At 42.5% G+C, this 27,643-nt stretch overlaps 1 protein-coding gene across 2 annotated transcripts in view; it reads right to left on the bottom strand.

Moving 5' to 3' along the window:
- The window catches only part of Susd6 (sushi domain containing 6), a 105,517-nt gene that overhangs the window by 30,531 nt on the left and 47,343 nt on the right, over window positions 1–27,643 (bottom strand). For both annotated transcript variants that reach the window (XM_059279563.1, XM_059279564.1), the window contains one exon: window positions 24,386–24,612. In XM_059279563.1, coding sequence (XP_059135546.1) covers window positions 24,386–24,506 — 121 coding nt within the window. In that variant the 5' untranslated portion in view covers window positions 24,507–24,612. The remainder of the gene's footprint in view (window positions 1–24,385; window positions 24,613–27,643) is intronic.

Raw genomic sequence — 27,643 nt, 5'->3', positions numbered from 1 at the left:
CACTCCAAGCCTAAGATTTTAAGAGGTATTTTGGCAGCATAATAGAAGGGGATGTGTGGAGAGAGCAACAGATGATACTGGAGACAGGAAGACTAATAAGAGGAATAAGACCTTGCATGTCAGCTATTTTCGTGCTTAGAGCGGGTTATCATTTGTGCCCTGCCTCCAGTTAACCACCTGGCTGTGTGGCCACCTATCCACCCCACAGATACCACCAGGAATAAGAACACCAGTGCCTCTGGAATCTCTGTCACTGATAGATTCTGGCCTCTGGACAGCAAGCTACAAAACTAGGGATTCAAAGTGAAGAGTATGCATCACCTCAGGGATTCACTACTATAGTCTGCAAAATGCCAGCTGTCTCTGTCTTTACAGACAGTCTGGAGAAAGCAGCAGAACCTCTGTAACCCTGCTCCCTTCCCCACCCATATCCCATCTCCAGACCAATTTCATGTCTTGGGGGAAGACATAAATTAAACATTATTTCTAGTAATTGAAAGCCCTGGGAAATGGAAGGTGTCAGTTATAAAATATACTCTAAAACTTCTAGAAGAAAATATTAGAGGCTATCTTTATAAAACTAGGATAAGAGAATATGTTTTCTAAAAAAAAAAAAATGGTTATTAGGGTGTGTGTGTACACAGATTGTGTGTGTGGGCACATGTGCTACAGTGTTCTTGAGGGGGTCAGAGTGGTTCTCTCTTCACACCAGGCTTGCATGGCAAACACTTTTACCTCCTGAGCCATTTCATATATCCTGAGAGAGTATCTGAAGCAGGACAAAGAAAGCACATCCCAAAGAGAAAAAATTACTACTAAAAGCAACAGTTAACACAGTGTTGGTTCTCAGACTCTTTATTCTCAGGTCCCTTTACCATTATTAAAGGCATTAGCGGAGGGGGGGGGGGGAGTACTATGTATGCATATGTAGGTGAGATGTTGTGGTGTGTGTCTGTAGTTCTTGCTACCCTGGAGGCTGAAGTAGCTAGGTAAGTCACTTGATCCCAGGAATTTGGGGCCAAACAGTCTGAGCAACACAGTGAAGGAATACCTCTTACAGGGAAAAGGAAAAAAAAAAAAAAAAATCAAAATCATTAAGGACCCTGAGCCACTAAAGCGGAAACTGTTTCCATGTAATCATATTGAAAAGTTAATTTATTTATAAATTTTTTTAAAAAACCCACAAAATGGACAGTAACACTGTCAATGATATCATGGTATCACATAGCCTCTGTAGTAAAAGCTTCATACATAATGAGTGCAAAAAGGGCAAATAACTCAGTGGTAATAAGAAAATGGTTTCAACCCTGTCGAGGCTGAAATTCCCTTCTGAGAATCTCAGCCACAGAAAAAGTTAAAATAACTTATAAACTAGGAAAATGATAAAGGGAATAAATTAAAGTCTCATAAAGATTTCATTTCTTATTCATTAGATGGGCAAACACAATATAAGCTGTAACAAGCATGTTGAGAAATTGAGAAAAAATAATTTTCTTATACTTCAGTAGAAGCATAAACTGGCACAACTATTTTGGAGAGTTAACTGACAAAATGTACAATGTAGGAGTCATAAACTTCCCACAATTCAACAGCCCTGCTGCTAGGGGTATATGCCCTGTATACATAGCTTTTCTGTTTTTGTTTGTTTGTTTTGAGACAGGATCTCACTGTGTAGTTCTGGTTGGCCTGGATTTTGTTATGTAGACCAGGTTGGCCTCAAACACAAATCTACCTGCTTCTGCCTCCCTAGGGCTGGGATTAAAGGTGTTCACTATCATGCCAAGCCCTGTATATTCATACATCTTATGACACATGTACAAGTATGTTCTTTGCAGCATTGTTTAAAGAATGGAAAACAAAATGCCTACAGATAAATCAATGACAATTTTATTTTATTAACACAATTATATATTACAATTATAATTTAGTTGTTAATGATAACTACAAATAAGTACAATGTTACAACTGCTAAAATGTGAAAAGTTATAAAAGCTTACTACACTTTAAAACACATACAGGGAGCGGGGCAGTGGTGGCCCATGTCTTTAATCCTAGCACTCAGAAGGCAGAGGTAGGTAGATCTCTGACTTCAAAGTCAGCTGGTCTACTCAGAGAAACCCTGTCTCCACTCTCCCAGCCCCACAAAAAACACTTTTGGGGCTAGAAAGATGACTCAGCAATTCAGAGCACTTGTTGGTCTTCAGTGGACCCAGGTTCAATTCGATTTCCAGCACCCACATGGTGGTTCACAAACATCCATACCTCCAGCTCCAGGGGATCTGACATACTTCTGGTCTCTCCAGGCACCAAGCAAGCATGTGGTGTACATATACACACGCAGGCAAAACACTCACACATTAAAATAAAATGAACAAATCTAAAGACTGCCAAGTCCTATGGTAGACCTATTTCCACCAATGCTGTGACTGACCTTGCCCCTCTCCAAAACACTCTCATCTGAAAGCTAAGACCTCCGATAGGATCCATCAGAGAAACACAAGTAACTATAGGCAGGCTAGAACTTTGCTGAAAGGCCCTCAGCCTCAGTGGTCTACTATCTGCCTTTCAAGTGAGGCCAGCAGCTGCCCCAGCTGCTGCAGTCAACTTTGTGTATATCCTTTCTTATCCTCTCCCCTACAGTCATTCCTCCCATTTCCAATTAGGCCTCCATGATGGCAAGCTTTATGATGTAAAAATCCAGATCCTTGATCTCTCATGCCTTCTGAAAGAAGGCACCAGAATGTTTTTGGATTAGTATCTTGGTGTGGTCTACCCTCACCAACTGCCACAGAATGAAAGGGGAATGGGGGTGAAGTTCCTACCTCTGAAAGAAAAAAAAATGCAATCAGTTTCTTCAGTGAAGAGAACTAAGGATCTGAGAAACTGTTTCACATTTTTGTTTTCTTAAAAAAAGAATGTGAGTTGCTGCTGGTCTGCTCCTCGGGTCTGTATAGGGATAAGAATCTGATTTTAAAAGCACAGCAAGGGTAGAGAGGTGCTGGGGCAGATGAAAAGGATCCACCACTCCCTGGGGCACTGGGCAGGTGTTAAGCACTGTTAAAGTCCCTGTTAGAACTAATGGTACGTTTTTTTGAGTTCTTATTATAAGCAATCCTGTAAATAAGCAAAGATGGTAGGGGAATGAGGCAATGTGACAATTTAATTGGCAGCTGTTAAACCTTCTTTCTGCCCTGTCTACCTTAAAAGAACTGTCAGTCTTTTATAACTAGCCCAACTATCTTATACCAACTCTAGCCATCTACAATGTTCCAGCCTTGAGAAAATTGCAGCTAATGACCTGGGATCCTAAAGGCTGAGCAAGGGCAGTTTCAAACAGTTTTCACCAGACTTTTTGCTATCACAGCCTCAGTGAACTCTAGATGACCTTGCAACCCTAGGCCAGAAAGGAAGTACTGCTAGTGGCCCAGCAGAGAAGCTGATGACTGGTGCTAAGTAAGGAGCAAGGTTGATTAGTTCAATAGACAAGCCTCAATGGCTGTGATTAGTCCAAGCACCTCTTCCTGGGCTGTATAAGCAGGCTGCTCAGGCTCACTTGGTGAGCCAGTTGGAATATCTCTCCTATGCTGCCTCCTACTAATTTTGCAGCACCAGGGCTAAGTTTCTCTCAAGTGGTCTTTTCTTGCCCACTTTTAGTAGTGCAGGCCGAGAACAGTTGTATGGAGAGAGAGCCAAACAGTTGGTGGGACTAGCTGTGAAAACAGCAGGGTGGCCGGCTACTCGACAGCTGAACAGTTCAAGTGAAACCAGGGCAGGAAGAAGGGACACAGAAGGAGAGAGATGACAAGTGAGGGCAGACAGATGAAGCTGAAGGATAAAAGCAGTTATGGAGCCAAAGAGGAGAAAAATGCAGGCTCTCGTTGCCAGAGGAGCTCAGCGAGCTGTCTAAGGGCTAAAGGTCTAGACCTTGGAACAAGAACAGAACACAGGCCAGTGTTAAGGGCTAAGGAATCCTGATACCACAGCCTTCCTGGAAGCTGCAATGCCAGCCACAGCCAACTGTGTGAGCATACTGTATGTACATCCACATGGTGAACATATATACATGCAGACAAAACACTAGTACAGATGAGAGGATCTGGATTCAAATCTGTTTTCCAACTTCCTGGGACCACACAAGGTAACACTTGTAGAGCTGACAGTCTAACACCAGAAGCCTATAGGAGGACTGCAACAATGCAAAGTGCCACTTGCTCCTGCCTGGCTACCCACAATTTCTACACAGGTAGTGCCTTTAGACCATCACTACAGCCCAGCAGACTGGTAAAAGCATCACCTCAAATGACATTGTTTTTGTAAGTCTAATGAAAGATGCAAGCAAACCTCAGCATCTTTCCTATACCCCAGAGTGCCAAGCAGTGAACTAATAACCAAAACTCCCCTTCTCTGAAACCTTCTGATCTGGGTCTGCCTTTCTACCAGCCCCAGTTAAGTTTCACCTCTTCTCAAAGCTTTGCTAAAAAGAAGCCATTCAGTGTGTGAACTACTCCAGAGAAACTAAGATTTTCTCTATCTTATCCTACCCCCAATTATACTGTAGGACCCTCCTTCCTGTAAGAGGACCCAGTACATAAACACAAATGATCCATGATATCCTAGTAGCTGGGGTAGGGGACATGCCTTCAATTCCAGCACTTAGGAGGCTGAGACAAATTTGAGAACATCTCGGGTCTCAAAAATAGTAAAACATTTTAAGTTATTAAAACAATACTAGACAATGGCCTGAGAGGTCAGTGTTAAAAACAAAACAGACAAAATGATGTAGCACAAAAAATGTTTAGAGGCCCGGAGAAATGGCTTGGTGGTTACGAGCACTTACCGCTCTTGCAGAGGACTAGGGTTGGGTCCCCAGCACTCACAAGTCAGCTCACAACCACCTGTAATTCCAGTTCTAGGGGATCCAACCTCCTCTTGTGGCCTCCACAGGCATCAGGAATGCACATAGGTACATCCATCATGCAAGCAAAACACTCACACAAATAAAATAAAAATAAATAAATCTTTTTTTTTAAGTATTTGATTTACAATGAGAGGATCTGGGTTCAAATTCCAGCTTCATCCTTTATAAACTGTGTCATGCTTATTACAAAGATAACAATATAATAAAATATGCACAAATCTGCTCTACATTATAGTTGTGACAGACAGCTATCACTTTGTTATGTCTCTGGCTTCCTGAGGTGGTTTGTATTATTATTTTCTTTAGAGTCAAGAATGGAAAAGCACAGAAACTAGAACTACAATTGTGCAAATGTTTACCAGTGTTACTGCAGGCCCAGTGATCCCTGTGTAGCCAGCACCCTGCTGGAATCTGAACTGCTGAAGCTTCTGCATTCCCACACAGGCTGAAGAGAGGTACTGGGAACATGAACTGTGCATATCACATTCCAGGAGGTCTACAGATGTTGAGTGCTAAAAGTGAGCGATGAAAAACTTGCAGGTGTACTTCCTGGGACAAGAGAGCACTCTGTGATAGGACCCTTTTCCACCTGGCCCACCTAGGCTCCAGGTGAGCGTGAACTTAATCACAGTGACAGCCTCAGCTTTTGGAAATCCAGCCAAAGCCAGTCATTAAAATCACCTTCAAACCACACTTGCAGCAGATGAAAAAGCAGAATGAGGTACCAAGCTGCCTAGATTAAAGCAGTGTGGTAAGGGAAATGAGAAACAGCCAGGATTTCCAATTACTGCTAACAAGAGGGTGTTCAGAAGGGAGTAAATTAATGAAATCATCAAAAGACTGGTGATTTTACTTAAAATGAATGAAATCAACCTTAGTTTTTCCCTGTTTCAAGAGAGATCTTGGGCTAGTCAGTGCTTGAGTTCCCTGAAAGCTGCCCCAGCTGGATCAGAGAGGCTAGCAACAATGAACAAGGGCTGGGAAATCTTTAGCTCCCTTGTCACAGGGTAGAAAGACAGGGCCAGACAATGGTTCTGAGGCAGTATGTTAATTCCTTTCAAGTCAGAAGTCCTTTAGCTTGCCAATACAAACATCACCAGGCTCCAGCAGGAAATAAAGGCAGAAAACAGGGTCAAACTCAACTTGCAGAACAGCAAACTCCTTTAGGACAAAACATTCTGTAACTCATAGCTACCCAGAAGAACATGGACAGAAAAGAGAAGGGGACTGAGAGCCCTGAAGAGACACGCCACAGTTATTCAGGGTCCCTGGTGATCAACTTGTGTATGCTTCTAATAAGCTCACTACATAAGCAGCTCTAACAGAATGGGAGGAATTACCATGAGTACAGGCGGTAAGGAGGGAAGGATGGAAGTGAACAGGCGAGAGGAAGACAACTGTACCAAGTTTTATTAAGGGAGAAACGACAGGGAAAAAGAAGGACATAGATACAATTTCCTGTTGCCACAACCCATCATAACACAGCCCACACTGTGCCGACAATGGAGAATGTGGGCTAACAATCCCATGCATCCTGGAAATAAGGACAGATCATCAGCCTGTGAGGCATTAAGTCATTCCTCTCTGGAAGCAGGTATTAGGAAAGCAACACACACACAACTTGTTTTCACTTTTGGATAGCCAGTCTTTGAATACCATTCTGATTCAGCACTGCTTATCAACAGTCCTCACAGGAAAAATGCAAAGCAAGAAACAATTATCCTTAAGTTTCTGGTATCGGGAAAGATCTGTCTTATCATCACAGGCCATCTGGGCTAGTGTCCCTGGAAATGGGACTGGTGGCAAGTACCCCAGATCAGGATCTTATTCCTTCATACCATAGAGCCCAAGCTGAGGAAAGGCTCCCTGTAATGCATGCGATGCAGCCTTTTAGAGCTCAATCTGCCAGGAAGGGCAGAATAGTACTGGGAGGAAATGGTCACAGTAACCCAGGTCAGAGATTTACCAAGTCCAACTCCTTTCTGTTGGATAGTTTGCAAGAGCCAGATCAATCTGGAAGAGGCAAGACAAAGGCCTGCAGACCCTCCCTTAATATTTAGATTTTTCCTAGTTTTAAAATTAAGTTGGTGAGTAGATTCAGGATCTTCACATCTTTCTTTCCCCACTTGACCAAAATTTGCTCTGAAAAGGGTAAGAAAGTGTTAGGGGCCCTCTGATAACACCCTGGCACACACTGGAGGGGAGAGTGGGTTTCCACTTCCAGGAAGTCAGTATTGTAGTACACAATCCAACATTACCCAGGTGTAATTGGTGGTTCTTACCATATGATTCTCAGACCAGCAGAACTCAGGAGGAATGTAAAAATTTCAAACTTTATCCCAGATCTACTGAATGAGAAGCTTTGTGCAAGCCAATAGTCTACATTTAATAAACCCTGCAGAGGGTATGAACACTCAAATCTGAGAGTTACAGGTTATTTACTGGGATAGATAACCTGTAAGGTCAGCTCATCGGTGCCCTCACATGTAAGCCTCTTTACATGAGTGACATCTAGAATTTCTAGCCTGGAGCCCATATAATTGCCACTAAAGTTAGACTAGTCTCTCAACTCAGCATATTCTTGTGTTCTGTAGGTTCAAGAGTTCACACAAAAGAGCTCACCATGGGTGGTGGTGGCGGTGGCGGCACGCCTTTAATCCCAGCATTTGGGAGGCAGAGGCAGGTGGATCTCTGTGAGTTCGAGGCCAGCCTGGGCTACAAAGTGAGAGCCAGGAGAGGCGCAAAGCTACACAGAGAAACCCTGTCTCAAAGTATGGGGGGGGGGGGGGGAGCTCACCAAGAGCTTGGTGTGGTGGTGCACACCTTTAATCTCAGCACTCAGGAGGCAGATCTCTTTGAGTTTGAGGCCAACTTGGCGGACATACTGAGTTCCAGGCCATTGAGTGCTCAAAGCAAGCAAGTTGAAGATGGAGGGTAGAAGCATGGACTTGGAAAGAAATCTGATGCCTGACCCCCAACCCCACTTGAAGGGCCTCACCTAGTTATTGATCAAGCAGGACTCTCCATACCAGCTTTTGGCTGGAGAGAGAGAGACCAGCTTCCAGATGGGTAACAGGTGGGCCAATGGACCTAGGCTTCCCTATGACTAGAGATTTGAAATGAAGCCATCCTACCCAAATCCTATCCATGGCAGCTAAGTACTTGTTCTTCAGCAAGACTGACATAGACATTCACTGAGGAAGAATACTACTCCTATCCATCAGGGGTTTCACCATGGAAAGTGTTAGGGGCCCTCTGATAACACCCTGGCACACACTGGAGGGGAGAGTGGGTTTCCACTGGTGTATACCAGGAAGTCAGTATTGTAGTACACAATCCAACATCCCAGACACTGTCAACCAGAGCCTAAGAGAAGAGTTAAAACTCTGCTGGCACCTTTACTCCACACACACTTTTCTTGGCCTCTTGTTTCTCCGGCTCACAACAGGACTCATTCCCAATAGGAAAACGGATTCAGACTCAATGCCCTGACCACAATTGCCTTCCAAGGTCCCCAGCAGCTGGCTATGGTCTGCCACCTCAGGTGACATACTGAAACAATAATGCTATTTGGAACATTTAATCTTTGCCACCACCGTACCTGGTGTGTGCAGTACCATTTCAACATTACAGATTCAACCACTGAGGGTGGAGTTTGAGAATCTAGTTCAAAACTACAAACCATGTTCATGGCTGAACTAGGATTTGTACCAGCCACCCCGGCTGAAGGAGCAGCATTCTTAACCTTCCCGTGCCATCTTGCCTCTTTTGCCTACTAAGTCCTGTTTGCCTTCAGGTCTCAGTAGACTTCTCTCCCCCAGGAAAGCCTCACAATGATCACCCCATCTTTGTTATGAGTCCCTTCTATGTGTATTCCAGTCAGTGCTCAATCCCCTGACCAGAGCAGACATCATATGGAACCATCACAGTGCACAGTAGTGCCACATCCTAGCCAAGTACTCACCACATACTTGTAATCAGTGTGCTGTATCACAGCTCTGCCTTCATTCCAGGGCAGGGTACTGCTCCTGGCTGCCACTGATCATCTCACAGGCTGACAAGTGACAGCTTCCATCACAAACCAGTTCAGTATCTGGCTCCCAGAAAGCCCTCCACTCCATTACACACCTCTTGCTGTGTCCCTCTCTGCCCACTTTCTGTCAACACACACTTGCTAAACAAAGGCCACAATGTTGATTATGAAAATACTAACCCCAACTGTTTCCACAGCAACTCTGGGCCTATTAGTTACTTGTCTTGTTGCTATCACAAAATACCCGACAAAGCGGCATAAAGAAGAAAGGATTTACTTTAGCTCACAGGTTTGAGGGACTAGTCCATCGTGGCTGTTGGCAGGAATGTGATGTAGCTGTTTATAATGCAACCAGTCAGCTGCAGAAGCAGTCAGGTCAAGCAACCAGTCAGAGGCAGAGAGCCAGGGGCACTGCTGCTCATTTCCCTTCCTCCTTTACTCAGTTTGGGAATTCTAGCCTGCACAACAGTGCCACTCACATCTAGGATGAGTCTTCCCACCTCAACTAGAAATTGATGTAAAAAACCCCTCACAAACACGCCCAGACATTTTCATGGTGATTCTAAATCCCATCAAGTCGATAATCAAAATTAACCATCATTTGGTCATTAGAGTTTGGAGCAAGTTTCTAGGATTTTAATATAATGTATTATAATACATCTTCAAAACAGAGAGTTCAGGTCTTCGGAGTTCAGGTTCCTAAGTCTTATCAAACTGGCTGATCCTTTCAAATCAAAGAGAGCCAAGCATTAGCATTCTATTCCTAAGAAAATGCTGGCATTCTCTGAAAAGAAAGGACCAGGACTAAAGACTCTTGTAAATTCCACTTAAGCACAGACATACAGCACAGCCCATTTTTCTTCCTTAGATGCTATTAATTCTCTTTTCTGTTGCTGTGATAAAATATCATGACCACAAACAACTTATGGAAGAAAGAGTTTACTTTGGCTTAAGGTTCCAGAGGGATGAGTCCATCGCGGTGGACAGGCAGTTGGAAGGCATGGCAGCAGGAGTAGGAAGCTGAGTGATCACACCTTTTACCTCAAGCACAAAGCAGAGAGAGGCAAACTGGAAGAAGAGTGAGGATGAACTCTCAAAGCATGCCCCGCCCTAGTGATCCACATCCGCCAGCAAGGCTGCACCACTTAAACCTCCCCTAATAGCACCACCAAGTAGGAACCAAGTGTTCAAATACCTGAGCCTTTGGGGAACAGTTCTCATTCAAACTCCTAAGTGGTAAGGGACAGGTGGTGTCCTATAAAAAAGGTGACTCTTAACCAGACCTTGTAGGATAAAGAGAAGTGTGGGAGGCCAGGGAGGCAGGTGGGATTCTAGCCATGGAAAGAATAGGATGAGAATAGGCTTCAAGGTGCTAATGTTCAAGTAAAGAGGAATAAAGACGCTCCTTAGCATGACCTTTAGGGACAAAGGCTATGTAGACAGGAGAAGAGGAAGCTGTGGGTGAAGATGTAATAAAGCCAAGCCTATTCAAAAGACACTACCCCACCCTCACTCTTCAGTGCGAGGAAGTGTTCAGAGATGCCATGGTTTTCACTTACACTCTTCTACTGACCTCTCCCCCCACCTCTGGGAACAATGAAGGTCTTCCTCTCCCTGTTCTCTTTCTTCTTTTCTCTTCTCTCCTCTTCCCTTTCTCTACTCCAGAACTAATGGGATCTACACTGGACTTTAAGATCCCTACCCAGGCTGGAAACCAACCTATTCTACAATGGATTCTGGGATCTGACTATATCCTTTCCCCTCCACCTGCATTCCTGAAGCCTGAAAATATCTTCATGTGCTTCTAACTTCCGTGTCAGAATGCTGGAGACAAACGCCTCAACCAGGAACCATAAACCAACAGGGAGGTCCCCAAGCTGCTACTCCTCATGAGGCCTTAGACTTTCAGCTTGTCCTCATAGAGAGGACAACCCACAATGAGGTAATTCCACCCACAGTGGACTTTTCCCCAGGACACACTTATGGTTATTATTAGCTTAGGTATAGCAAAGGAACAGCGTATAACTTTGCCCCTGCTTTCAATAAGCTTAAGGGCAAATACATATAAAACCAAAAGAAAAAACAATAACTGAACACAGACTTAAGTATAAATGGTCTCAAAAAAAAAAAAAAAAAGCTCAGATAAAAGCTAAGAAAACAAAAGGGTTTCCTCTGTAAGGATTTAAAGCAGAGAGCTAAACAACCTAAGAAAGTCTCTAGCTAACTTCACAGTGCAGGAATTGGCAAGTATGAGTGACTGTGCATAGCTATCAAGGAGCCGAAGTGAGCTACAGTGGCTCAAAACATCACTGGATCCTTTGCAACCAGCCTCCAGAAGTAGTGAGCAACTTGAAAGAGAGGCTCTTCTCCCACTTGACCCTAAATCTCTCTGAACGTAGGCCCCACACTTAGGAAACACTGACAGGCTGCCATCATGACCACTCAGTCCTTCTCTGTAGGCAATAATCTCAGCTACACTTTTGTGCCCCAAGCCATTCCTAAATCAACAAGGCTGAACTGTCAGAATTCAAGCCAGTGACAACACATGTCCCAAGCCCTCTGGAGGAGATATGTGTCTACTATACCTGTGGAGCTGACCTCACCCTCTACATTTCATAAACTGTTCCTTGTTACTCAGAATAATAAAAGCTAGAGCAGATTTTGTAACCCTGCTGTACTCAGCCCTAACTTCCTGAAACCCATTTGTGCCCCATCCCCGAATAGTTGAAATGTCAAAAATACTTTCTACATTCAAAAAAGCTCTGTGAAAATGAAAAACTGAAGAAAATTTATTTATCTTCCTTGTATTGCTGCCCGGAATTTTGAATGGTTAAACACTTGTACCTTAATATGTGGCTACTGGCAAAGCTAACAAGGCAAGTCAAACAAAGGGAAATCTCCATCCCTAGAATGTCAAAGAATCTAGGTAGGAAAGGAAAAGTTCTTACAACTAGAAATGCTGTGTTGGAAAGATGGCCCACTTGTTAAAGTGCTTGCTGTCTACATGTGAAGACTGGAATTTGGATGTCTAGAACCCTTGTTAATGCTGGGTGGGCATGAAGGCCCACCTATTAACTCCAAAGTTGGAAAAGTCGAGATGGACTAGCCACCAGATTGGGACGCTATTGTTAAGTGAGGAGAGACCCTGGCCCAATGAATAAAGTGGACAGTAATCAAGGAAGACGGCAAACATCAACTTCAAGCCTCCATGTGCATGTGCACCCACATACACATACATGTACACTACACACACACGAGAAAATTTAAAAAGGAACACCAATAAACACAGGATATTCAAGTAAGAAAGGTAGAAGCCAGATGTTACAGGTCTACTTCTGTGATCGCAGCTTGCAAGCTGTACAGCAGGAAGACTCAGGGTTTAAGGCCAGCCAACAAAGACCCTGTATCAAAAAAGGAAGACAAAAAAACAACCAAGCAGAGAATATAGAGATTATTTCTTTTAATTCCAATTCTTCCAAGTATGTGTTGGGATCTTTCAAAATGTAATCCTTTAACTGTATCACTGTGCTTAGTGAAATAACTGTCTTTAAATGAAAATATCCTTGGCATTTTGAAACTTAACATATAAGGTTTCAAATATGACTCCCAAGCTCCTAACAAACCACAGCTCTAAAATGCCAACAAAATACAATCTCACTGAAGGAAAGGCTTACTCTCATGAAAAGACACTAACAGCTCAAAGAGGCACCACCTGCGATTTCATAGGTATGTTAATCTTACACAAGATGCCAGCCAACAAGCAGCATCTGATAATTTAGACAGTTAAGGAAACTATAAGGGGTATAACTCTACTCACGACTGTACTTAATGGATTCAAACAGAATGTTAAGAGACACAGAAGGAACAAGAAACATCTTACCTCATATATGATTGGTCTGAACTAATCAGCTGATCCATCATAAAAGCTGAAATGTACAATGGCATCAACTGGTGCTTGAATCTGAATTCCTATAAGGAATTGCTTCTCTGTGTGCTAGGCAATGCTCCATGGGCCCTATACATGCCATTTTATTTAATCCCTACAACGAATGTGTGAAGTTTGGTACTATCATACACCATTCTGGGGGAATACAGAGTAGGGTCAGGAAAACTACTCCAAGTAACACGGATAGCAAGGAACAGAGGAAATACAAGCACAGATAACCTGGCTCTAGGACTCATACTTTTAATGACTACGGTGCTTCTCTAAAACAGAAGGTGGGAGGCAACGCCAAATGACAGCTACATATAATAAATACAAAGCTACACTACTAACCTCAGCGGCTCTACAAGAGCTGTTACTGAAGGTATACACAGATTGAATCCATCCCACTAGTTCACACTTCTATTAAAAGAAATTGCTGAAACAATCCTTTTTAAAAAAAAGTTTTAATCTTAACCTTAGTTTCTTGTGAATTCAGATCTCCTTGTGTGTAATTTGCTCAAGTGAGTTGGATGAACAAGAGCTGAGGGAAGCTACAATGAAGCTCTCATTCACAGGGTACCACGGAAAGCCTGTCTTCTGAACACTGCTGTCCCTCTGAGCCCCAAAGGTAAACAGCAGGCAGGCCTATCTGACCACAGTCCTGGCACCCAGCCACAGCAACACAAGCCACCTGGAGTGGGAAGCTGCTCACACCCTCTGGAGGCTTATACTCCTGAGTGACAAAGAAGAATGGAATCTTCCAGTAGGTAGGAAGTAACACAAAAAGTTCATCTAGAAACCTACTCACAATCATTAGAGACTCTGATTACCAACTCTATTTTTCCCCTTTAGCACCCTGTAATCTCCTTTTGATGAAAAAGATGGACAGGTAAGAAAAATAACCTCCAAGTTAACAAGTTAGACCAGAGTAAAAGGATACCATTACTGAACAGATGGAAGTTTGTGTTTAATGAGGATTTTAAACCAAATAAGATTCAGCCAGGTATTCAATTTGGTGGGCTCAGGTCTCATTTGTTAGAAAGACAGTACAAAGGTAGTAGCATGTACCTGGATGTTCTAAACATGACACAATTAGTCGGTGGAGAGTAATTTTTCAATGTCTTTTCATGACACAGGGTTCAACAAATCCAGTAATGACCTATCCAGCCTCCTACCACAATCCCCAAGTCTTTTTATAGTCACAGGTAATTACCCCATGGAGAGATTACATCACTTTTGTCAGGAGGGTTTGCAGCTGACAGGAAGACGCTTTGAGGATGTTTTGGGAACTACATCCTCATTTAGAAACACTTTGCTATGGCTCTCATTGTTCCTTTCCAAGAATAGAACTGCCTTGGCAAACCCTGTTCTAAACTTGAACCAAACAACCAAAAGCCATTGTGGATAAGAACACAACCTCAGGGGGAAACATGGTAACCCAGAGATGACTCCTGTATGATTTTTATCCACAAGGAAAGAACACAGATACGGTCTTTATCCTATTATCAGAACAAGTCTCTGAAGGCTGGTCTGAGTCTTTTAATCAAGAAACCGAGAAATGGGTCCAATGACACCTACCATTCAGTACAGGTAGGCCGATGTCAGCAAAGTCATGAGCGGAGTCAGACTTAACACAAATCCCAGCCATTTCCACCACGTGCAATTATGTGTCCAAGCAAGCTACCTAGCACCCAACTCAGTTCATCTCTCACTCAATGTGGCACAGAAATGGTGTTCCTTATGTACGTTTCCTATCTGCTGCCCTACTGTCCCAGATCAGTGTACATTATCTACCTCTAGGTTCTTTGAGATCGGGAGGTAAGCCAAGGAGGCCTGCCGACACCTCTCTGGTACAGTAGTGCTTAGGGTGAAAGCCACATCTTATCACAGAGAACCTGGTTCTTAACAATTTCCATCTTCAACACAAACTAAGTTCTTTCCTTTCTTACTCTGCTATGTAGACATGCATGCGGCTGCTTTCCCCACTATCTTAAAACTGCATTTTGTGTGAACTGTGATGCTTAACATGGTCTTAGGTGTCATGGCAACATGGGGAGTAGGTGACCAGAAACAAAGATAATACTGAGTTTGTCAGTAAGTATTGTCAGGACAGGGAATGCAAAGCAAAACTTAGATCTGTGCCAGCAGGCCAGCTCAATTGAGATCATCAAACTGTGCAAACGTGAGCTTTTGGGAAGACAAAAGGAATTCCTCAAGTAATCAACCCTTCCTCACTGGCCAAATTTAACACCTGCTCCCAAATCACTTAATCAGGACAAACACTGACTCTGCATGTTCTGTTCCGTGTTTTCATGAGAGCAAAGGTGTTGTCTTCACAAAGTCTCCTGTGCAGTGACTCAATGGCAGGTCACTTAACAACTCTGTTGTTGTTTAGAAGTTACATCATGTTTTATATGTCATGTGCCCTCCAATCATTTTCATTAGTCTATACGACACACCAACCTGACATTTGTTTCTCTTTAGTAGCAGCATGGGGAGGTCAAGTGATTTGCTTAAGGTCATACACTTCAGATTTCTTCAGATTAAGCAGACAGAGCTGGGAGAGACTGGCCCACAGCTGGGCCCCAGTTCCTCTCTGGTCCAAGAAAGGTAGTTTGAGTAGCATATACACAATTTTGTTTTTAATTCTGGTCTTCTCACAGCATGGTGTGACTGCAGAACAAGAGATGCTTCCTCTGCCATACCTGAAAAGGAGTCTCCAATAATCTTCTCTGCTTAAAGAAAAGAAAGCAGAGGAAACTCTGGCCCTTGGTTAATGCTTCTCTAATACTTTTCCTAGTATAATTCCAAATCCTGAGCTACAGATAAGAGGCTGGGTATGGTAACACACAGCTGTAATCCCAGCACTTGAGAAGCTGAAGATTACTAGTTCAAGGTCAGCCTGGCTACACAGTTGAGACTGCTTCAAAAAAAACGAGGAGGAGGAGGAGGAGGAGGAGGAGGAGGAGGAAGGGAGAAAAGACAGAAGAAAGGGCAGGCAGGCAGAATGGCTATGGAATCGAAACCTCCAAAATAATGAAAATGTACCCTAGAACTCTCAAGTGCCTCTTTACACATGATTCTTTTCTGTTTAACCTGAGACTATAGCCAAGACTGCACAAGATGTTTATAATCAAGAGACTAGGCTTGCCACCACTTTGGGGAATTCTCATAGCCATGAATGTATGTGACATGTGAGCATGTCTATTATCCACTAGGGTACACTGGTAACAAGGCCATATATCTTACTAACATTCATTTTAAGATATCTCTGAGGGGTTAGGGATTTAGCTCAGTGGTAGCCTAGCACAAGGCCATGGGTTAGGTCCCCAGCTGGGGGGGGGGGGGGTCTCTGAAATGGGTATTCAGGAGCAGCTATAAAAACAAACAAACAAACAAACAAAAACAGTAAGAAATCAAGAAGGGGGAGGTCTGGAGGAGATGGCTTAGTAAGTCAGGGTCACTTGCTATACAAGCTTAAGGACTGATGACCTGAGCTAGAATCCCTAGCATTCACATAGAAAAAGCCTATAAAATGTGTGTCTATATTGTGGAGTGGAGACAAGGGGATCCCAAGAGTTCACTGGCTGGCCAGCTAGCCAAACAGAGCTCCTATTTCAGTGACAGGCCATCTCAAGTCAGTTAGGAGGAGGATGAAGGAGGAAGACACCAGATATCTTCTGGCCTCCACATGTATGAACTTACAAATTCACATGCATGTAACCACCCCCTGGCCCCCACACACAAAACACACACGAAGAGGAAGCAGAGGCTCTTCTTCTTGAAAGGAACTGCCTTTCTTTAGCTTCACTGTATCTGAGAGTCTTGGTTTTCTGGTGAGTATACTTGGCAGACTGCTCATGGCAGTCACAGCCATGCAGGTGTGCTCTGGGTTTTCAGGCCAAAAGGGTGGGTATCACCCCCCACCCCCCAGAAGTCACTTCATAGAGGAAAACATTGGCAGCAACTTGGCACACTGGATCTTAGTAATGGTGAAGGCCCTTCTCCCTGTCTGCACTCGGCTCCCAGATAATACACATTTTATAAGGAATAAAAATGACTTAAATGTTAGGGTTATAGGGGAGGAAGGAGTCTATGCAATGGCGAGGGGGAAAAATAGCTTCAACTTTTCCATTCTAGTCTGGGTCCACATTATACACAGATAGTTTCCCCACATTGAAAAATAATAATCCCTTTATCTAGCCATTCTGAAACCTTGGGTGGAAAGTAGGGAAGGTGTTGAGTATGGGATGGGAAACGGAAGGAAGAAAACATAGAACCAATAAAAAGAACTGTGGAGTGGGTGAGATGGCTTAATGAAACTAAAGGGGGTAAAGACTTCCGATACTCTGCTGCCCACACTGCTGCTTAACAAGCTAGGGCAGCTTCCAGGAGGAATCCTGGGAGGGGCAGGTTTCAGTAGTGTCCCAGGCACTAGTCCAGATTCTGTTCCTGGCCCTACCATTATTGTAAGACCTCAGGCAAATGTACCACCTCTGAAATCTGGCTGAGACTTTTACCCTTCCTTCTAGCTCTGACAGTTGTTCCATTCAAGCACAGACCTACTGAGCACCATTTGTTCTAAGCTAACTGTGGGGAGTGGGGCAGGGGGATACAAAACTTCGGATAAAGAACCAAATCTTTTGTTTGTCTGTCTGATGCAGAGTCTCACCCTGCAGCCCAGGCTGGCCTTAAACTCACTGACAGTCCTCTTGCCTCGGTCTCCTAAATGCTGGGATTATAGGCAAAGAGCCAAACAATTCAGATTTGGTCTTTACTATATCTATTTAATTTTTATCATTATAGCATAAAAGCAGTCACAGAAAATATATTCAATAATGAACATACCATGTTCCACTCAAATCTTACTTATAAGCATTGAAATTTGAATTTCATATAATTTCTACATGTCACAAAATACGACTTTTCTGCTTCTTTTTCAACAAGTTAAAAACAGAGTTAGTATAGGTCACACAAAGCAGGTAGCAAGCCAGGCATGGTGGACATACCTGTAATCACAGCACTAAGGAGTTAGAGGAAGGAGGACCTCAAGCTCAAGGCCAATCTGCATTACAGCATTATATCAAGTTTTTCAGACTAGCTCTGGCTAGATAGTTGGGGAGATTATCATGGGGGGCCATAGTTTGCTAGCTTCCACTCTAGAGTTAAGAGCAGTAAGCAAGACAGCTATTCCACTATATTTCTGTACCTAGTACTTCTAGAAGCCTGGTATAGTCAGGTCTTATTTTCCTTTTCATACAAGCATGATCCCATACTATGGAGTCCTGATCATCAATGGTACTGGGGCTCCTCATGGCTAGGAAGGAAAGGTATGACCCAAAATAAGGTGGAAGGAGGGGAAACAGAAAAGGAAGTATGTGCATGACAGGGAAGGCTATAATGGAACAACAGAATCAGTAACTATTTCTTTCAACAATTCAGAAGAATGTTAAAAGTAGGCGAACCTGCTCCATCATCAGTATATATGGGTAAAAGGGTAATAGAAATGGTAAGTAATGGAAGAGAAAGCACTGAGTTATGAGAAGTCCAGTCACAAATAAAGTGCCTCATCATTGTTAAGGTCCTCTGTTGTGGGATCTTTGTACACTGTGTGAAGCTATATTGCTGTTATTGGTTTAATAAAGAGCTGAAAGGCCAATAGCTAGGCAGGAGGTATAGGCGGGACTTCTGGGGACAGAGAGGACTCTGGGAGGAAGAAGGGCACAGATGCAAGCCTGACATGGAGGAAGCAACATGAGCAGTATGAAGAGATGAGGTAATTAGCTATGTGATAGAATGTAGATTAAAATAAACGAGTTAATTTAAGTTATAAGAGCTAGTGAGACAAGCCTAAGCTAAGGCTGAGCTTTCATAATTAATAAGAAGTCTCTGTGTCACTATTTCTAAGCTGGCGGCCCAAAGAAAAATCCAACTACATTTGGCGCCCAACACACTGCATGTAAATCCACATAGGGCCTCAGAAAGTTGGAAGAAGAAAAAATGTTCCACGTAGGCTCAGTGCTTGTAGCTCTTTTAATAGGGTTTATGAGTAGTGGGCAGCACACTACTTGGTGCACTACTCAGTGGTGGGAGATTAGGTAGAGCTGGGGCAGATAGATCAGCCCCAGGCTGGGGCCGCAGGCATGAGGTTCTGTTCTCACCATGTGCTAAACGGAGCTACGTGGTGGAGGGTCTAGCCACCACTTAGCAGTTTAAGGTTTGGCTCACATGGTCAAAGAATGCTGCAGAAGCTTAGTATAAAGCCAGGTCCAGACACAGAAAACCTCAAAAAAGGTACAGTATGTTTAAAAGTGTGCTTAGATGCTAAAGAAAGAAAAGAAAATGGGTATAGACAGTCATAGAAAAAAATGGTTTAAAATAATAAAGCAAAGTCTTTAAAGAGAGAGTAAAGTAAAATAAAAAAAATAAGTTAAAAAAAGCCACACAAAGATGGGAAATACACAGGGCATCTGGATCCCGAATGGTGCTTTATTGACTTTAGGTTTTTTGAATGCTAATGAACAGAGAAGGACAGCTGCTGAGAGACCCTGGATTGTAGAAGGGGCTGCTGAATTAAACCAGCCTAGATACTTTAGGGATGTCTTGGCTTCAAAACGGAAGTTGGACAATGTGTTGTGTTAGGGGAGAGGTTACGCTTTTGTTTCCATAAGAAACAAAAAGCTATGGATTCCTTCAAAGTTAATCGAGATCAGAGGATCTTGGCTACAGACATGAGGGAAAGAGCCAAGAAAGACTACACGACAGGTGATGTATAAACTGATCTCTCAACATGAGAACAGCTCTGAGACTGGATGAAACAGGATTGATCTTATTGGCTACAGAATTCTCATGACTTATTATTACATGCCATCCTGTCATATAGCATGGATAGAGGTTTGGTAATACAGTCCAAATGGACTTATAAAAGTTGACAGATGCCTTTTACCTGCTCAAACATAAAACAAAACAAAATCATCTTTAGTTCACTTGTACACACTTCCATACTTGTGTTAATATGGATATATATGTTACTTTTAAAAGTTTATATGTTTTCAGAAAAAAGAACCAGACACCAATAAAGACAAGTAGTACAGGTGATCTAGCCTCTCAGAATGCCTCTGTTGCAGTTTCCTCAAAATTCTGTATCCAGAACAACTTCAATGTTGCTAGTTGAGATGCTTCAGCCTCACATACTACTCCAGTCAGGACTTCAGATAACCTCTACACTTTCCCATCACACTGAGACTAAACAACAACTAGCTCTCCCAGGACTTGACCATTATCCCAATTTTCTCAGAGTCCTCAAAAGATGCTGTTACCCCCAGAAAACAGAAAGCAGTCTAGAGAACACAATGCTCACATTCTCAAGAGGTGGGGTGGGTGGTTTTGGTCATTCAGTAGGTTATGAATGTTTTCCATCATTTAGAGGGTTGGTTACAAGTTGTTATTGGTAACAGTCAGAAAAAGAGCTGAACAAAGGAGATTAGATTCAGGAATCTCTTTCCCCTATATAGAAATGATGGGATAAAAGGGTAGATTGTTGAGTCTACTTTTGAACAACCATTAGTCTCAAATATTTTACACTGATATGTATTTTTACATACTGATACAAATTTAAGGCTATTTTTGTTAACACACACACACACACACACACACACACACACACACACACACACTCTTCTACTTTTGTTTAAAGTATTGTACCCATGCAGCTCATTTAACAATGCAATGTAAATTTCTAGTCCTTGAAAGTTATTATTACAAACTATTTAGGATAATTAAGAAATACAGGCTAGTAGTTAGTCATCTAACAATCAAATCTGTGGCCATGTTAGGTATGTTTTCAAGGTCAAATAGAGATATATTTTAGACAGATGGATGGTCTTCAAACACTTCAGAGACCTACAGAATATGGCATTTAAGGTATTTAATAACCTGAGGCTTTTCATGAAAATAAGACACATCTGCTCCTGGCAGCACCAATTTACTTGAAAAAAGAATGATGGGCATTGAAGAACCTCCATATGGAGTTTGCTTTTATTGTGGCTAAGTTAGCCACTGGGCAAGAACCTGACCTTGTCTCAACTGCTGACAGTATGCTGTCCAAATTGGTCAAGCAGAACACAAAAGAAGGTAAATGCTAAACTTTGCCAAGACAAGGTAGGACAGGCCTTCAAAAATTTCCTGCTTCACAAAAAAGTCTGTTAGATATTCTAGGCCTGTAGGACGTAAAGATAAATGCCCCAACGTTTCAGAAGAACATTGGATGACTGTCCAGGCAGCCAGATGTTGTTTCTTAGTTTTGGAAGTTGCTTGCTCTGTACTTTCTGTTTACTCAGGTAATAGTATATCCTTCTCAGGTCTTTGATGGGGTTACAGACTAGACAGTTAAATAGTTACAGTTTTCCTTGTTACCAAATTCAGAAAAGAAACTCACAAAAAGTATATAAGGTTGAAAGACATAAAAGCTTAACTTATTTATCTAAGATAATATTTTTATTTATTTATTTATTTATTTATTTATTTATTTATTTATTTATTTTTTGGTTTTTCGAGACAGGGTTTCTCTGTGTAGCTTTGCACCTTTCCTGAAACTCATTTAGTAGCCCATTAAAGGCTAGGCTCACAACCAAAAATATAAGATAATATTTTAAGGCCTAAAAAGATAGTTTTGGGTTGGTAATACAAGTTAGGATAGAAAATAAATTAAGTACAAAACTTTGACTCACCAAGATAGAATAAATTGCTAGGATTCTGCCACTCCTCCAGCTGCATGACCACACATGCGCGGTTTAGTAGCCAAGTAAGGGGCCTTACATCTTACATCATCCGTGCGCAACGTGGTCACGCAGTCTGCACATGCATGGCGTAGCTCTGTAAGCCCACATGCACATGTACAGGGAAATCCTTAAAAAGCCAGTCATAGACTCCTCCCCTCTCTTCTGCTCTCTTCACCTCTCCAACTCTCTCTCTCCCTGCACGTGTCTTTCACTGGCCTGGTTACTCTCTTTTGTCCCCCGCTTCTCCTAATAAAGCTCTGATACTGGGTTTTGTTGTACCTCGTGACCTTTCTGCATGGTAATAAGCACTGCATTTAATTTAAAACCAGCATAAATAATAAAATATTTTTTCTGAATTTGCCCAAATACAGACAGACTGGACATTGTAAATGTAATTCTTACCCAATAATTGTTCTTATTGCATATAGGTTTACTATGTTAGAGTTAAAACCTTTCCTTTTTATTTAGACAAAAAGGGGGAAATGTTGTGGGGTATTTGTACACTGTGTCAAGACACATTGCTGTGATTGGTTTAATAAAGAGCTGAATAGTCAATAGCTAGGCAGGAGGTATAGGTGGAACTTCTGGGGACAGAGAGGACTCTGGGAGGAAGAAGGGTGGAGTCGTCAGAGACACATGGAGGAAGCAGCATGAGCAGTATGAAGAGATGAGGTAACAAACCACATGATAGAATGTAGATTAAAATAAATGGGTTAATTTAAGTTATAAGAGCTAGTGAGACAAGCCTAAGCTAAGGCCGAGCTTTCATGATTAATAAGTCTCTGTGACGTTATTGGCAGCTCAAAGAAAAATCCGACCATAGTCCCCTTCCAGATCAGCTTTGTGATCCCTCTCCAGGGAACATGTCCAAGAAAACTGCCATCTAGGTCTTTCTAAAGAAGAACTCTGGCAGAGATTCCATTACTGTTGAACATCAATGTTCATGTCAGGACTCACAGATACAGAACTATTTCTGGCATATCATCCAATGGCCTGCTGAGTACACCCAAATACGTGTTTTCTGGAAAAGACGCCAGGTCTGGATACCACACAAAGTGAAGTAATAAGGGACTTTAGAGTACTGTCAAAGACAACCAGGATCAACAAATTCAAAATGGCTCACTCCTGAATTTTCAGCTTCTCTTAGGAACACTTCAGCTTATCATTCTCAATCAAAAAACTCTTAGTCTATTACAAATAGTGCTGCTATGATCTTTGTGGTATGATTGAGCATTCCTTGGGTATATGCCCAAGAGTGGTATGGCTGGGTCTTGAGGAAGAGCGATTCCTAATTTTCTGAGAAACCGCCATACTGATTTCCACAGTGGCTGTACAAGCTTGCATTCCCACCAACAGTGGAGGAATGTTCCCTTTGCTCTGCATCCTCTTCAGCATAGACTGTCATTAGTGTTTTTGATCATAGCCATTCTGACAGGTGTAAGGTGGTATCTCTGAGTCATTTTGATTTGCATTTCCCTGATGATTAAGGATGTTGAGCATTTCTTTAAATGTCTTTCAGCCATTTGTTATTCTCCTTTTGAGAATTCTCTGTTTGGCTCTTTAGCTCATTTTTTTTTATTGGAGTATTCAGTATTTTGATGTCTAGTTTAATCTAGATGCCCGTCAGCTGAAGAATGGATTAAGAAAATGTGGTACATATACACAACGGAGTACTACTCAGCAGAGAAAAACAATGACAGCATGAAATTTGCAGGCAAATGGATGGAACTAGAAAATATCATCCTGAGTGAGGTAACCCAGACCCAGAAGGACAAACATGGTATGTACTCACTCATAAGTGGATACTAGATATAAAGCAAAGAACAATCAGACTGCAACCCACAGATTCAGGGAGGCTATATAGCAGGGGGGACCCTAGGATGACTGTGGCTTAGAATAAGTTTTGGTTTTACTCAATCACTGGGCAAGCCTCAATGAAACATTTCACTATTAGGATAAGAATTTGTACTGTATCAAGCTGATAACAGAAAAATAAATAAACAAACAAACAAATAAATAGGGAAAAAAAAAGCTCTTAGTCATCAAAGTACAGACTGAGGAGCCAGAAGTAACCTTCAAGGTTGTAAGGTCAACTCCTTTGTTTAGCACATGAAGAAACTAAACTATGGGACAAGTTAGGTGGCTTTGTCCAAAATTCAATGTTAGTGGTCATTACCAGGCCCTATTTTCACAAAGATACAGAATCTCAACTATGTACCTGGTCTGAGAAGAGGCACAGAAAAACAAGAAAACAAAAACAAAGAGTGAGCATCCTTAAGTGTTTACTATGCAACATATTAATACCTTTACAATCTTCAGTGAGGTAGGTACTGTTACTAACCCCCTCTGCAGCCGAGGAAGCTAGAAGTTCACAGTAACAGAGTGATTTGCTCAGGATCATAGGTAGTAACAGGAATGGGCTCTGAACACAGGCAATCTAATCCCAGTCTTTTCCCTTCCCTGTATATCATATGTCCTGGATCCTATACCTCTCTCTTGCCTGAAGATGTCAATAGCTGAAAGAAAGGGAGATAATATAATCACCAGCAGGTTCCCCTACCTCTTTCTATTAGCTCATTAGGCTCCAAAACACTAGCTCCCTCCCGTTCCAGACGAAAAAAGTTCTTCCCAAACTGCCCGACAAAAGACAAGTCCCCTACCTCAGGCTCCAGAAGAAACACTGGTATACAGTCTTCTCCCCCACACAGAGAAGGCAGGTCTGGACTTACCAGAGGTTAATCCATCTCCAAACAGAGTGCTAAGGATCACCAGCTGAAGGAACACTCCATGCCGCACGGAGGTCACGACAAACGCTGAGCTGCTCTTTGGTGCTATCCTGCCATGGCACATCTTTTATCCGTCCGATGTTTTTTTATTTATTTATTTAGTTATTTAAAAAAAAAAGACTTTAAAATCCAGAAGTAAGAATCCTAAAGCCAGCCAGGAACAGCTTCACCTGTAACAAACAAACAGACAAAAAGACTTAAGTAAAGTGAAAATTTCAGCCATAAGTTGGTTAGAAACAAGCACTCTGCAAGGAAGCCGCAATCCCACACTAAGTTGGAAGAATTCTAGCAACTGGATTCTTACTGCCAAGAGAAGAGAGCAGCACAGAAGTGGGTTTTCAGCTCCTCCTGGAGAGCTGCCAAAGCTTGCTGACAGCTGTTGTCAAAATTTGGTCCAGGAGCCAGACCCTTGCAAAAAGGATCAGGACTCACCTGGACGTCACCTGCATGGCTAGCCAGGTCAGTGCTGCTTTCAGAGACTTCTTCCTGCTCTGCCAGGACCACTGACTTACGGGCTCCAGCAGAAAGCAGCTGCTGACACAGAGCTGCTATGCCTATGTCACTTGGCCTCAAAGCAACTTCAGCTAACCAAAAGGAAAAACAGAGTGAGCACATGTCTTAAAGGAATAACCACACCGCCTAGAGAAGGAATGCAGCAACAGGAGCCAAGGCCACAGAGGCCTAACCTGTCAGAGACTAAGGAGTCCTGAGGATCTGACTCGACACCCATGAATCTCAAAACTATTCAAGGCTCAACCCATACACCTGTGACAAGACACCTGTGACTGGAGGGGTGACATTCTATTGACTATGCTTGACAATGATGGGGATGTGAAAGACAGGCTGTAGTTGCTAATTGGCCCCACCATCCATTCTGGTTGAGGCTGGCTTCTGAATAGTGGAAAGTATTATTTAGAAGAAAGAAAGAAAGAAAGAGAGAAAGAGAGAGAGAGAGAGAGAGAGAGAGAGAGAGAGAGAGAGAGAAAGAGAGAGAAAGAGAAAGAAAGAAAGAAAGAGAGAAAGAGAAAGAGAGAGAGAAAGAGAGAGAAAGAGAGAAAGAGAGAGAGAGAAAGAAAGAAAGAAAGGAGAGAGAGAAAGAAAGAAAGAAAAGAAGAGAAGAGAAAACAGGGAGTCAGGGAGGGAGGAATGAATCAAGTCACGTGTGGTGGCACACACCTTTAACCCCAGCGTTCTGGAGGAAGAGGCAGAGAGATCTTTGTGAGTTCAAGACCAACCTAATCTACACAGGGAGTTCCTGATCAACCAAAACTACACAGTGAGACCCTGTCTCAAACAAATAAACAAATAAAACCAATCAGTAGTCAAGAATTTAAGGATTATTTTCTAAATGAGAAAGATGTTGGGTTGATGACACATTTATAAAGTGAGTCTACCTCAGTTATCTGTTTCTTTCTTTCTTTCTTTCTTTCTTTCTTTTTTTTTTTTTTGGTTTTTCGAGACAGGGTTTCTCTGTGTAGCTTTAGAACCTGTCCTGGAACTCACTCTGTAAACCAGGCTGGCCTCCAACTCAGAGGGATCCACCTGCCTTTGCCTCCCGAGGGCTGGGATTAAAGGTGTGCGCCACCACCGCCTGGCTTGTTTTATTTTTCAAGATGTGATTTCTCTTTGTAGTCCCAGCTGTCCTTGAACTCATTCTGTATATCAGGTTAGCCTCGAACTCAGAGATTCCCCTACTTCTCCCTCCTGAGTGCTGGGATTAAAAGTGTGCATCATCACCGCCCGGCTACTCAGTTCCTTTAAAAAAAAAAAATTCTGTATTTTATAGACACAGATTAGAGGGCCCGCCATCTATAACCCTAATAAAGGACTCCCTGATACTTGGCCAAAGATGTTAACTAGATTCAACTTATATATGTCTGAAGCCTTAACTCAAACCCTTGTCTCCTCCCAGAGAAGATATAGCCAGGAATCAAGAACAGAGCCAGCCACTGGTCTTCATCTCTTTTCCCTTGAGCCTTTAAAGCTATAGACAGAATGGTTCATGGAGAAGTCTGTATGTCTGTGCACGTAGAGTGTGTTCACATTTATACGGCTGTAAATTAGAGTTAGGATGCCCAGCTATATCGAATATTTGCTCCTCGTGGCTCTTAGCCCCAGTTTCCTCTGTGAAATAGCTCTGATGTAAGTTTTAGACTCAAAGTGCCCAGCCCTATTGAAGTCATCAACTGTCACCGCTGTTACAGTCACCAATAAGACCTGAGCAGGGATCTTTAAGCTGCTTTTCTTGCAGATAAAAAAAAAGGAGGGGGGGATGTTCAAAGTCAAAGATGTTAAAAGATATGCCCAGGGCCCTAACTGGCTAATGACAGATCAACAATGAACCTATGGTGCATCCACACTAGATAACCCTATGAGGCATTCTTTAGTCATCTCTTCAAAGCAACAACTGGGAACCATCAAGAATGCCAACTGCATGTGCCACACCACAGCACGTGCACAGTACATATTTAAGTGTTGAGTAGAGATATGTAAGGTAGTGCCTTAGGTGTTCTGCACATGAGTATCAGGAGTCAAACAATACTACCCAGAGGAGCTAATGCTCGGCTGAGTCCTAAATGATGTGTAAGATATGGGGGTGGGGTGGGGGGCAGAGTTACCATACACAGGTGAATCAGAGTACTCCTGGTAGAGGTTCAGAGGAAGGTTAAGACAAGGAACTGACAATCTACTCTGAAAAGCAGGCAATACTGACAAGGACATTAAGTAGGGAAGTTACAAGAGCAAATTCCTTTTTGTAATTTTATTATTTTAAAATTATGTATACATATGTATATCTATGTATAGATATGTGCATGTTGAGTGTAGAGGTCCAAGGAGGTCAGAAGATGGTGTTAAATCCTCTGGAATTGGAGTTACACACACTTGTGAGCTGCCTGATATGGCAGCTTCTGACCTCTGTCTGGAAGAAGTATCGGTAGCATGTGCACTCTTAACCCCTAAGCCATCTCTCTAGCCTCAATTTTATTTTGGAAGGGATTTTAAAGAATTGGTGGAGACAGAATATATATATTTGGTTTTTCAAGACAGGGTTTCTGTGTAGCCTTTGCTATCCTGGAACTTGATTTGTAGACCAGGCTGTCCCTGAACTCACAGAGCTCTACCTGCTTCTGCCTCCCAAGTGCTGGGATTAGAGGTGTGCGCCACCACCACCCAGCTGACGGAAGATAGTCTTAACCTTTT

The sequence above is a fragment of the Peromyscus eremicus genome, chromosome 14, assembly GCF_949786415.1.
Source record: "Peromyscus eremicus chromosome 14, PerEre_H2_v1, whole genome shotgun sequence".
NCBI classification, from domain to species: Eukaryota; Metazoa; Chordata; class Mammalia; order Rodentia; family Cricetidae; genus Peromyscus; species Peromyscus eremicus.
Note: the sequence above shows the minus strand (reverse complement) of the source record. Positions and strands in the feature narration are given on the sequence as shown.